At 58.4% G+C, this 11762-nt stretch overlaps 1 protein-coding gene across 1 annotated transcript; it reads right to left on the bottom strand.

Moving 5' to 3' along the window:
• Window positions 1-1485: 1485 nt before the first annotated feature.
• Window positions 1486-5347, bottom strand: E2F1 (E2F transcription factor 1). Its single transcript, XM_085241402.1, has 7 exons — window positions 4963-5347; window positions 4553-4643; window positions 4024-4243; window positions 3703-3855; window positions 3447-3561; window positions 3162-3354; window positions 1486-2663 (listed from the first exon to the last, which is right to left on the bottom strand). Exons 1-7 carry the CDS (start codon window positions 5152-5154, stop codon window positions 2416-2418), a joined length of 1212 nt encoding a protein of 403 aa, XP_085097528.1. The 5' UTR covers window positions 5155-5347; the 3' UTR covers window positions 1486-2415.
• Window positions 5348-11762: the final 6415 nt, after the last annotated feature.

The raw sequence follows: 11762 nt of genomic DNA, 5'->3' as shown, positions 1-11762 counted from the left end.
GGCTGGGCGCGAGTCAATGGAGCGCCTCGTGGTGCCTCATGCATAAATGATGCTGTTTCACCTCCCCACAGTGTTTGCTTTCTGCAGAAATGCAAATGGGCTTCAGGAGGTGAAGTACTGGATCCTGGCACGACGCAGAGTGCACAGCTCCTCGGCTGTCCCATATTGGGGCAGAGCCGGGCTGCCTCCCACCTTACTCCCTCCCACCCTGCAGGGCTGAGGAGCCACGCTCACTGCATCCCTTGTGCTTGTCAGAAATGAGAACTCCTACACGAGCTCTCAGCTCCTTCCCCAGCAATCCAAAATAGAAGCGGGGAAGCCCTTCAGCTGCACTGTGACTCATCCCCGGGACACAGCAGTTATTTTTGCAGCACGGAGCAGCCGATGCAGTGCTCTGGAAATGGGCTGCGTGGCACACAGGGACATGATCTGTCCCTGCTCTGCAAGGAGCAGGTACCCCAGGGCTCAGCTCCATGCTGGTGGTGGTTTGCCCTTGCTCTGGGTAATGGAGGAGCTGTGCTGTCGCTGTGGGTCAGCTGTTGCAGGGAAAAGCAGTGCTGCCCCCACACACTGCAGCCAGCAGGAAGGCAGACGGGATCCCTGCCTTAAATAAAGCAGGGAGCCAACACCAGGAGGGGATATATATTCACTCTACACTTGCATGTCCGCCCAGGCTGGTCTTGGCAGCCAGGTGCTCCCAGCTGGGGTTGGTTTGTCAGCAAACATCCCTGAACCTTCACAACTGATTCCTACCTGTGCAACCTGCCACATTCCAGGGCTCAGCCAGCCCCCACCGGCTGCCCCTTCTGCAAGTGGGAGAGGAGGTGGCTGAGGATGCTCCATGGCCACCAGCTTCTTCAGAACCACCTCCACAGGGCAGGGGAGGGACCAGCACACCCCCAGAGGTAAAGCACCCCTTCAGCCCACACCCAGCTCACAGCTCAGCCCCAGGAGCCACGAGGACACTGTGCCTCAGTGGGGCCACATGTGGCACAGCCCCAAACTGCGCTCCAAACTGCTCTAAAGCCTGAGTAGGAACAGAGGGGTTATGCAACGCAGGCTGGAGTGAAATATTTATCAGAGTTTAAATAAGTAACACGCAGGAAGCCAGGCAGAAAGAAAGAGGAGTGACGGACAAAGAGGGGAAGGAAGTGGCTCATCCCTTCCCACCAACAGGATGGGGCACAGCTGCCCTCGGCCCCACTCCAGGGCTGTCCCCACTGTTCCTACTGTGTGCCACTGTCCCCAGCCCCACAGGGACACCCCGTTGTCTCTCAGCACCCATGCTGGGTGGAATACCTGCCTGGGGCTGAGGCTGTGTCACTACCCTGGGAGATGAGCACCGAAGTGCTTCCCGCAGGCTCTGAAAGCACCACCGCTGCATTTCAAGTTAAAAAAGTTAACCTCAAAGGCCTTATTTGTTTGGGTGCAGGCAGTATCTCAGCTCCCCACTGCTCGCAGCCCAGTCCCAAAGTGAAGGCCACAGTCAGTAGAAACCTTTATTAAACACGAAGCTCAGCGGAACACAAGCTTGTTAAAGGCATTAAGTGAAAGTGCGGCTCCAGCCTGGCCCCTGGGTCCTTCCATCCTCCCCACAGGCTCTTGGAGCCAGGGAGGAGGAAACAAACCCAAAATGCACTCAGCCTGAAGGGCTGCACAGGAAATTAAGATAGAAAGCCTGGAGACAACATTTGGTCCTCATTGGGGCTTGGGGGTGCACATATTCCCCATCCTCACACATCCTGGGACACCCCCAGCCCGCCCCATCGCTCTTCCCGCAGCCATCTGATGCATGTAGCTCTGGGGCCAGCACACCCTGCCGGGACCCTCCTCCTCCTGCACCATCTCCCCCTGCACCCACTCCCGCCATCCCGGGAGAGCCCCCCATGGCATAAATAATAAATAAATACCCCGCACTCTGCCGGCACGGTGCCACCCTGCAGAGCTCGCCCTTCCCAGCACAAGGAAACCTCCCGGCACCCCCACACCACCACATACCCCCCCAACCCCTCCCGGGAAACTAAACGCTGTCCCCAGGGAACAATAATAAATTAATCCGATCTATACACAGGACTGCTTAAAGCTCTGCCATGGGCACCCTGCGGCTGGCCCGCAGTGAGGGGCACCCAATGGGGACCCCTTGCTCCCCAGCATCCTCCTCCTGGGACAGGAGCAGCCCCCAGTGAGGGCTCAAGCACCAAGCTGGGCTCTGTCCCATCGCGGCGCGGAGATGCCGGAAGGGAAGGAAGAAAATATTGCAGAGGGGACGGATGGAGGGGGTCCCAGGACTGCTGCAGCACAGGGACCCCAGGAAGGCACCAGAGCCACGCCAAGGCACAGGGCACCATGTGGCTGTCCTCAGCCTTGCCCACATCCCCTTGGCAGTGAGGCAGCTTCAGAAATCAGGACAGAGCCTCAGAAGTCCAAGTGCGTGAAGTCCCCAAAGTCACAGTCAAAGAGCTCACTGATGCCCTCACCCTCCTCCAGGCCGAAGTGGTAATCCTGTGGCTGTGGTGGCGACAGTGCAATGAACTCATCCGCCAGGAAGCCCGAGAAATCGTCCTTGCCCTGCTCCAAGAGTGTGTCCATGGAGGCCAGCGGTGACAAGCTCACGTCCTCTGTGGGGCACTTGGAGGGCAGTGCTGTGCCTGGCAGCAATGCCTCTGTAGGGACAGAGCGCAGCTGTCAGCCCTACAGAACACACCAGAACAGCAGAATTGCTGTGCTCTGAGCCACCGAGGCCATGCAGATTGCACAAAAAGCATCGGGAGAGCTCAGAAACATTCAGGCCAACCGGGCAGCATGACCTAGACCACTTGTTGAGTGGTGGGACGAAGAGGGACAGTGTCCTTTCCTAAGCAGAAAGCTCCAGGGCTGCCTCTGTGCCAAGCTTGGGTAGGAGCAAAGCCACAGCTGGATGGATCACAGGATATCCCAATTTGGAAGGGACTCACTCATAAAGATCATTGAATCCAACTACTTGGCACTGCATGTGAGCATGGAGGCCGGGCTGCCCCTAACACACAGCCAAGAGCTCAGCCCTGTGCTGCATGCAGCCCTTTGCCCTCATGCTTCTGGGACTGGAACAACAGTCATGACAGTATCCCCACGCCACAGCCCAGGCATCGCCCCCATCCCATTCCCATCCCCATCTTGCTCACCAGGCAGCAACATGTTCACATCCTGGGCAGGATGCAGGAGCGGGGAGGCTCTCTGCTGCGATGAGCCAGGGGACAACTCTTCAGCAGGTGCCTTGAAGGGGCTCTTGACAGGGCTGCAGACCCCTGAGCTGTCCTCGGGGCGGAGGAACACGTCGATGGGGCCCTGAGTGCTTTTCACAGAGACCTGGAAAGCCTGGGGACAAGGGGGACAGGTGGGACACGGAGTGCCAAGGCGGAGTTGTACCGAGGGCTGCGCAGACCCACGGGGGGGCCTGGGACACTCACCTCTGCCGGGTCCGAGACTTGCAGCTGGGTCTCTGGGGGTGCCTTGATAACCATCACCATTTGCTCAGAGGGATCCACGATGCTCCGGAGGTCCTGGCAGGTGACGTAGGCTGCGGTGTGGTGGGTCAAGGAGCAGACACGGGGACACATTCACACACAAAACCCCAAACAGTGACCGTACATGCCGGGCGGGGACTCCATTCCCCGCACCTCTCCAGCCCAGCCAGCCCCATCCCGGCCCCGCACCGAAGGATATTGCTGGTTGGAGGGATCCTCAGTGAGCAGCCGCAGCTGCACCGTGCACGTCTGGATGAGATCGTCCAGCTGCCGCTCGGCCGCCTGCAGATCCCGCAGCTCCTTCTCCAGCAGCCGCTGTCGGCTGGAGGCCCCCACGGCCACCTGGCTGCCCCTGGGATACACAAGGCTGTCACCCCCAGCACAAACATCCCGCTGCTGCCATCACCGCCTGACCTCGGGGCGGGACCCGGCCACCAGCACCGCTCTGAGCTTTGCCCTCCCTCCTCCACCCTACACCCAACCCCGGTGGCTCCTGTTTCCCCCCACCCTGGGGACATACAGCCACTGAATGTTGTTCTTGGACTTCTTGGTGATGAGCTGGATGCCCTCCAGGACATTGGTGATGTCGTAGATGCGCCTCTTCTGGACCTTCAGCACCTCGGCCGCCCAGTTGAGGTCCACCACACCGTCGGGGGATTGGCTGAGCAGCTCCAGGAAGCGCTTGGTGGTGAGGTTCAGAGAGGTTTCATAGCGGGATTTCTCCCCAGGAGACTTTGTCCCTGTCGGGGACAGGTGCAGGATTCAGCCGCAGGGCCCAGGACAGCCCCAGCACCAACACCGCCACACCTTGCAGGTGAGCAGCACCCCGACACCTGCTGTTTGGGGGGGAAGCTCGGGGGATGGGCGCTGCAGGTCCCGCAACTGAGATCTGACAGCGAGCAGCCAGGCAGGGCCCGCCGCTCCCACGGGGACGGCAGATGGCAGAGGTGAAGCGGGAGGTGACGCGGCCCATCCAGAACGAAGGGACCGAGCCCGCACCGCGCCCGCAGCTCCGGGCTGGCAGCACAGCGGGGAGGGCCGCGCCGTACCTCTGCCGGGGATCCGGGCCCTGCCGCGGGCCGCGGGCAGGCTCTCGGCTATGTACTGGTGATCCGTCTCCAAGTTCAGCTTCCGCTTCACCTGCGGGACAGGGCCTCCTCAGCGCGGGGAAGCGGAACGCACCGCGGCGGCAGGCCCGGCCCCGGCCTGCGGGGGCAGCCCCGCGCAGCGGCGCGAGCGGGCGGAAGGCGGCCCCGGCGGCGGCTTCCGGAGCGGCGATGCCCCGCGGGGCCGGGCGCTAACGCGGGGCCGGGCCTTGACGGGGGGGGGCCGCTCCCGCCGGCCGTCTCGCGTGGGCACCGCGCGGTCCGGCCCCGCCCGGCGGCTCGCGCCACCCCGGGAGGCACCGCCGCCGCCCCCCGCTGCCGCCCCCCGCTCCCTCCCCCGTCCCGCGGGTTACCGGCGGGCGGCCCAGCGCGGGGCGGCGCGGCGCGGGGCCGGGGCGGGAGGGCTGCGGCGTGGCGAAGAGCAGGAGGTCGGCGTCGGGGCGGCAGCCGCCCGCGGGCTCCTCGGAGGCCGAGACGATGAGGAGGTGCGGGGAGGCGCCGCCCAGCAGCGCCGCCAGCCCCGCCGCGCCGCCCGCCGTAGCCATAGCTCAGGTGACGGGCGGCGCGGGGCGCGGGGCCGCGGCCGGGGCGGGGGCGCGGCCCATGCCGGGCGCAGGGCCGCTCCGCGCCGCGCCGCCGCCGGGCTGTCCCGCGCTCCGGCCCCGCGCGCCTTTGCGCGCCAAATCCTTTTTGCCGCGAAAGCGGCGCCAACGTCCCCGCGCCCTCCCATTGGCTGCGCCCTCCGCCGAGCGCCGAGGCGGGGGTGCGGGGACGCCGTCCAATTGGTCGAGGTCGCCGGAGGGAGGAGCGGTGCCGGTCGCCCATTGGTCAAGGGCGGCGGCGGCGGACGCGCTGACAGGCGGCCAATCGGAACCGCCGCGCCGAGGCAGGGGCCAATCAGGAAGCGGCTCGGGGACGCGGCCGTGGCGCCGCGTGGGTGAGGAGCGCGGCGGGGCCTTAAAGGGGCCGAGGGCAGCGCGGAGCTGCCCCGCGCGCGTGGGGCCGCTCCGAGACGGGGTCTGCAGCGCTGGGCGCTTCCTGCGCTCCTGCCTAGAGTCGGCCGCGAAGCTGGGTGGGCGGCGTGGCTTTGCTATGTGTCCGTGGCGGTGCCGTCGGGGCAGGGCGCGGCAGGGTAGCCGATACCCCCCCCGCGGGACGTGGCGTGGGCGGCTCCCGCCGTCGGTATCCCCGCGTGCGGGGCGCTGATAACCTCCGTGCGTGAGGAGACGGAACCATAAGGGAAAACGTAGCCAAGCCCAAATGGACGTAAATACAGCCCCCCCTCCCCAACCCCCCCTTCAGACAGCGGGTCTGGAGGAAGCGCTGAGGCCGCGCCGGGGCGGTTGGGCTCAGCGGGAGGTGCCTCTGCTTTAAGCGATATTGCGAACTCTGAGGGATGTTTTGCTGCTCGTTCCGCCTGTGGCTGCCGTGGGGCAGCGCTGAGACCACGGGCGAACCCTGCTGCCCCAGCGCCTCATTCCTCCGCAAGCGAAGAGCAAACGGCAGCACCGTTCAGCTTGGCGGAGATGAGCGCAGTTAATTACCGCTTGGCCCTTGTGATAACCCACACACCGGTCGCGGGAATATCCCCGTTACCGAGCAGCACAAGCAGCAGTTACACGCCAGATGCGGGCTCGTTGGTGTCTCCCCACCCGGAGCCCACCCGCACCGGCTGCGGGGCCGTTCTGGGGCCGCGGGCTGCGGGCTGCAGCTGCCGCACCAGCTGCTCCCACCGCGCTCACAAAGGCCGGGGCAGCTGGGGGCACGCGGCCTGCAGCCCGGGGTTTGTTTTATTCCCCCCTCCCTCATTCATGCGGTAGTTTATGCAGGGGGAGCGGGCTGCCCCCCCGCACTCCTCCCCCCCCTTCCAGTGCCAATTCTCCGAGGCTTTCAGCTCTCGTGACACTGGAAAAAGGGCAGATGCAAAGACAAATGAAAGGCAAAACTGTCACTGCAACAAATGCTGGGGGAAACGAGGGCTTTTCCTGCGTGCGGATGAATCCCACCTGGCACAGCTGCGGGCTGCCATAAGCTGCCACGTTGTGCTGAGCCCTGATAGCTGCCAACACTGCACCGCAGCTCCTCCTGGGCTGGGGGGTCAGAGGGCTCTGCAAGCTGCAGACTTGACCAAAGTTATCCCACCATGTTTATGGGCTGTCTGTGGGTCTCTGAGGTCACACACAGTCATCTCGTGGTGGTGGGAGCATGCAGGGAAGCTGGGAGGATGCAGATCTGCTCAGAGCACAGGGCTGGACTCCAACCATCACTTCCCTGACCTCAGGAAAGGTTTTATCACAGCAGTGCCCCTGGCTTGCTGCTGGGACACATTCAGCATCCCCAGACTGCTGCTTTGGATTCCCACAGAGGGACCTAACCCCTCATCCCTGTCCTGGCTTCTTTCCTGTTGGAACAATGTTTGAGGTTACGGATCTTCTCATTCACTGCTCCTAAAGGTGAACCATTTTTTGGCTGGGAGAGCCTTGTGTGGGTCAGACCAACATGCTGGGGGAGGCTATTTAGACATGGGAAGTGCTCACAAGGCTTACACATCCTTCATGTGTGCAGCTGAATGAAGATACAGGTTCTGCATGTCCCTGTGCCATTTGCATGTAGCTGTGCCAGAAGCACATTTATTGTCCTTGTCATCTACAGCTCGGTCTGGCTTCCAGCAGTTCACCATACAGACTCTGCTGAGCTGCTGCTCCAGCACAGCCACATCCACAGGGGAGATGGCACAACTGGATCCTGCTTCCCAAGAGTTAGGAACTGTTCCTTTCATTGCATTATTATACAGAGCACTACAGCAGGAGGACAGGAGCTATTGCCTCGGATGCTGAACTGAGCAAGTTTGGCTGCTTTACTTCCTTCTCTCTTCCAGTGGTATCCAATATTGAAACTCAGTATCAACCTGCAGTCCCAGGGTGAGGGCAGCAGGGGTGTGGAAGCTGCTCACCCACCAAACCAAGACAGCCCTGGCCAGCGCCTGTAAGTCAGTTTAAGTCACTGCCTGCCTCCCAGCTGAGCTGCTGAAAGCTGCTCCATCCCACCAGGCTCTCTGGCTGCCTTCAGCCCAGGGCACTGGCTTACAAGGGAAGAATAGGGCAGGATGTCTTCTGCAGAGCCATTTAGGAGCACGTTTGGGGAAAAGCCTCTTCTTCTGTGCTTCACACAGCAGTGTGTTTGGACTCTGACTTCGCCCAGCCTGAGTTCACTTTCCAGCAGGTGCACGGCGCAGCCATTGGCACTGCAAGGCCAGAGGGTGGGCAAGGCACCAGCTCAGAGCTTCACCTGGGAAGGAAACATGGCTCAGTACGAAATGAAGGGAAAAACAAACATCTGAAGATAAGGCTGAAATCAGCTCCCAGGTGTTGGTCTGGCTTCTCCCATGGCTGATGATGGAGCTGCTCAGTGCTCCCCTCCCCGAGGGGCTCCTGGAGCTCCGGTGCCAGTGGAGCTCCTTGCTCAGGGCTGCCTTTATCTCCACTGCCACAGCTCTCACCTCTATCACATATCTCCCCTGTAGCGCTCGGCTGTGAAGCAGCACCCGAATCATTTGCATGTGTACTTCTGTTCCTTACTAATGGGAGAGGCACGCTCAGGCTCATGTCCTTTTGAACAGTTGCACGCTCTCTGAGAGCACCTGCACGTGGCAGTGATGGGCTGCAAGGCACTGGGGAGCAGTTTGCCCTCTAACCACATCAGCGCACACTGACTTCTCAGGCTGCAATGCAAGAGCCAGCTGTGTTCATTCCTGTTCGCCCCGAGTTTGTCCAGTTTGCACACAGTTGCCAGTTGTCCATCCCAGCCCCAGTTTGACCTGCTGAGATGCAGCTCTTGGGTTACACAGCAATTATGGGCCTGAAATAGACGCAGTGAGACCAAAAGCAAAGGCAACAACCCCTGTGTTACGAAGCACTTGTTATTCCCCTCCTCACTGCCAGCCTCACAAGGAAAGGAGAGAGTTGAAAATTCTAAATAAGGAAAAAAAGTGACCTCCTCCAGCAATCTGGTGTGAACATACAGGTTGAAAACTCAAGATCAGCACCCCCAAAATATTAACAGCAGCAGACAGACATTACGCTGCATGGCATTGTGCCTGGTTTTCTCTCCTTATCTGCTGGATTGCAAAACCAGCAACAGAAAATGGAAGCCAGTCTGCTCAGGTTGGCGTGATCCGAACAAACACCGCCTGGCAAATAGGAAACAGCAAACAGCTTGGGATGGGATCCAAAGGTCAGATTTGTGCTGACGCAGTGAAAATGGGCTTCGTCATACCAGCTTCTTCTCAGAGAGGATATCTGTCGTGTTACCAGTACCCTACTGGCACCAAGCAGCTCCCAATGGGATGCAGGGTGCTGCTCTCAGTCTGCTCTGGGAGGCAGAAACCATCCCCTCCCTTCTGCTCCCACCCAGCTCAGTTTAGAGCTTAAACCTCCCTGCCAGGGCAAGGAAGCCTTGCAGCCCTGATATCAAAGGTCTGCAGTTTTCCTTTCAGAATTCCCCTCTCCTTAACTGAAAGGATCAGATGCAGAACCTCAGCCAAACCAAATATTACACAGCCATTGAGCTTTCACCTTTGTTAAATAACAAAGCTGTCCTGGAGATGGTTTGTCAGTAACCCTGAAGAAGAGCAGTAATGTAGGAGCTGTTTTCCAAAGTGAAGTGAAGCACAGCATGTACACCAGGGCAGCACGCAGTGCTGTAAATAACCCCGAGCTTGCTTTGTTTGTTCATAAAATAAATGATTAATAGCTCAGGATAGGCAGTCTGGTATTGGAGGCTGGGTGAAAACTTTTGATCAGTTCCATTCATTAACCTTTAAAATTACCTCTGCAAAAGAGACTTGAAATGTGAAGGAGGAGCACTGCTTCAAAACCAACACTCTACTTTTATCCACAACTCTGTTTTCGACAAGCTGAGCTGAACACCGAGATGCTGTGTCCCTCTTTAGAGCACTCAGCATCTCAGAGCCCAGTGCCTGGGAAGAAATAACAGGGCAAAATAAGGCTGATGTAGACAAAAGCACGTTCATCTTAACATTCAAAACCATTGGGGTTGGGGGAAAAATGTTACTCCCTTTGTGATCTGTGAGCGTGTGGCCGATTTGCAGGTGGCTTCCCAACTGCCTCTTTATTCCTTTTGGTTTTAATGCTAATAAAAAAAAAAAAAAAAGGAACACAAACGGGGGCTCAGCTCCTCACACAATGCGCTGGGGGAGGGCAGGGAGTGTCACTTCTGTATCCAAAAGTCTGACTCAGACAAATTACTTCTAGTTCACTTCTTTACTACACGCCGGCATTGTTCCAACACATCGGCAGCAGAAGGGCTCCATCCCCAGCTATCTGGTCACAGGAACAGCGATGCGGACCGGTGCCGTTAAAGAACCGTTCCAATTACTTCCCTGGGGAAAGAAGTGACTTGCAGCTTAACGTCCTGCCCGCACGCAGCGGGAACACAAACCGTCCCAAAGCACAGCTGATGACTGCTGCTGCACGGCCCTGCTCTGGGATGAGCTGTGGTTTGTTTTCCAGGGACAGCAGCTGGGTCCTGGGTCACAAGTGCAGATGGTTGGAGCCTCAGGAGCAATTTGCTTTGAAAGTGACGTTGGAAGAGATTTGCAGGAGGAAAAGGGCATCAGAAGCAAGGACTGATGGCTGCTGTTATCAGGTTGATCCTAGAGCCCCGCTATTGGCTTCGTTCTGCCATCTAGAGAGCATGGAGGTACTGCGATGGGGTTGGGGTGGCCAGCAGGGACAGGGAGGTGATCGTCCCCATCTGCTCTGACCTCGTGAGACCCATCTGCAGTGCTGAGTCCAGGTCTGGGGCCCCCAGTACGAGAAAGACAGAGAGCTGTTGGAGAGGGTCCAGAGGAGCCACAGAGATGATCAGGGGGCTGGAGCAGCTCCCCTATGAAGACAGGCTGAGGGAGCTGGGCTTGTTCAGCTTGGAAAAAAGAAGGCTGGGGGTGAACTCACTGCAGCCTTCAGTACCTAAAGGGAGCCCACAAACAGGAGGGGAATCAACTCTTTGAGAGGGTAGATAACAGCAGGACAAGGGGAAATGGTTTGAAGTTGAGGAAGGGAAGATTTAGGTTGGATGTCAGGGGGAAGTTCTTTACAGAGAGAGCAGTGAGGTGCTGGAACAGCTGCCCAGAGAGGCTGTGGATGCCCCGTCCATCCCTGGAGGTGTTCAAGGCCGGGTTGGATGGGGCCCTGGGCAGCCTGGGCTGCTATGAAATGTGGAGGTTGGTGGCCCTGTGTGTGGCTGGGGGTTGGAGCTTCATGATCCTTGAGGTCCCTTCCAACCCAGGCCATTCTGTGATTCTGTGATTGAAGGGGCACAGCAGATCCTGACCCTTTGCAGAGCCAGAGAAGTGCTGCACAAGCACTGTGTGACTGCAGCCATAACACAACTACCAGCAGAAGCACAGCAGTCCACATTTAAGAGAATCAGAAGCCTTTCTCCAGAAAGGAGTGGCAGCAGTAAGGTCGAAAGGTTGAAAACCTTTAACAGACAACAGCTCACAGGGCCAGCCTGCAGGGTGCTGTGCTCCAATTGCACAAAGATCTGTCTGATAGTTCCAGAAGAAACTTTCAAGCCACAGCCCTTGGGTTCTAGAATGGTGTTCTCAAATCCCATCAAAGGATCCCATCTTATTCAATCCAACATAAAGATTGGGTGCAGTGCTGCTTCAGACCTCCACCAGTGGAGCCAGGGCATGATATTTATAAAGAAATCAGAACTGAGCTACAGTTCTATCATTTCTGTACTTCAATCTTTAAGTTCATCTACACCAAGAAAGGGAACATTTCACTCTCTCCCTTGTTGACACAACATGAAAATATAAAGGCCAAGGCAGCACTGAGAATTACATAGTAGTAGGAAAAGAGCTTTAGATGTGAAGGAAAAATATCTTCAGATGGAAGGTACCACAACAAATGTACCATTCCAGTCACACTATTGAATACAACAGCTTGTGGAGCTTGGAGGGCAAAGGAGAGACTGCGGGAGACGAAGATGAGCAGCAGTGGGATTGAAAAGTGGATGTGTAAATGGAGAGCTAAAACAGGAGGTAAGAGAGGAGGAAGCAAAGCAGTCCTGTCTGAGACAAAAGGGCAAAATTAGAGTTAGCTGCTTAATGATTTATGATATC

This window comes from Meleagris gallopavo, chromosome 22 (assembly GCF_905368555.1).
Source record: "Meleagris gallopavo chromosome 22, MGAL_WU_HG_1.1, whole genome shotgun sequence".
In the NCBI taxonomy this organism is placed as follows: Eukaryota; Metazoa; Chordata; class Aves; order Galliformes; family Phasianidae; genus Meleagris; species Meleagris gallopavo.
The sequence above is the reverse complement of the archived record's forward strand: the minus strand, read 5'-3'. Positions and strand labels throughout refer to the sequence as shown.

Excerpts from the sequence above, each read along its gene's own strand:
- E2F1 (XM_085241402.1), bottom strand. The coding sequence starts at position 5,154 with ATGGCTACGGCGGGCGGCGCGGCGGGGCTGGCGGCGCTGCTGGGCGGC. Across the intron at positions 3,562-3,702 it reads GAGGATCCCTCCAACCAGCA|CGCAGCCTACGTCACCTGCC; the intron begins ATATCCTTCGGT and ends GACCCACCACAC. Across the intron at positions 2,664-3,161 it reads TGTGAACATGTTGCTGCCTG|AGGCATTGCTGCCAGGCACA; the intron begins GTGAGCAAGATG and ends CTGTCCCTACAG.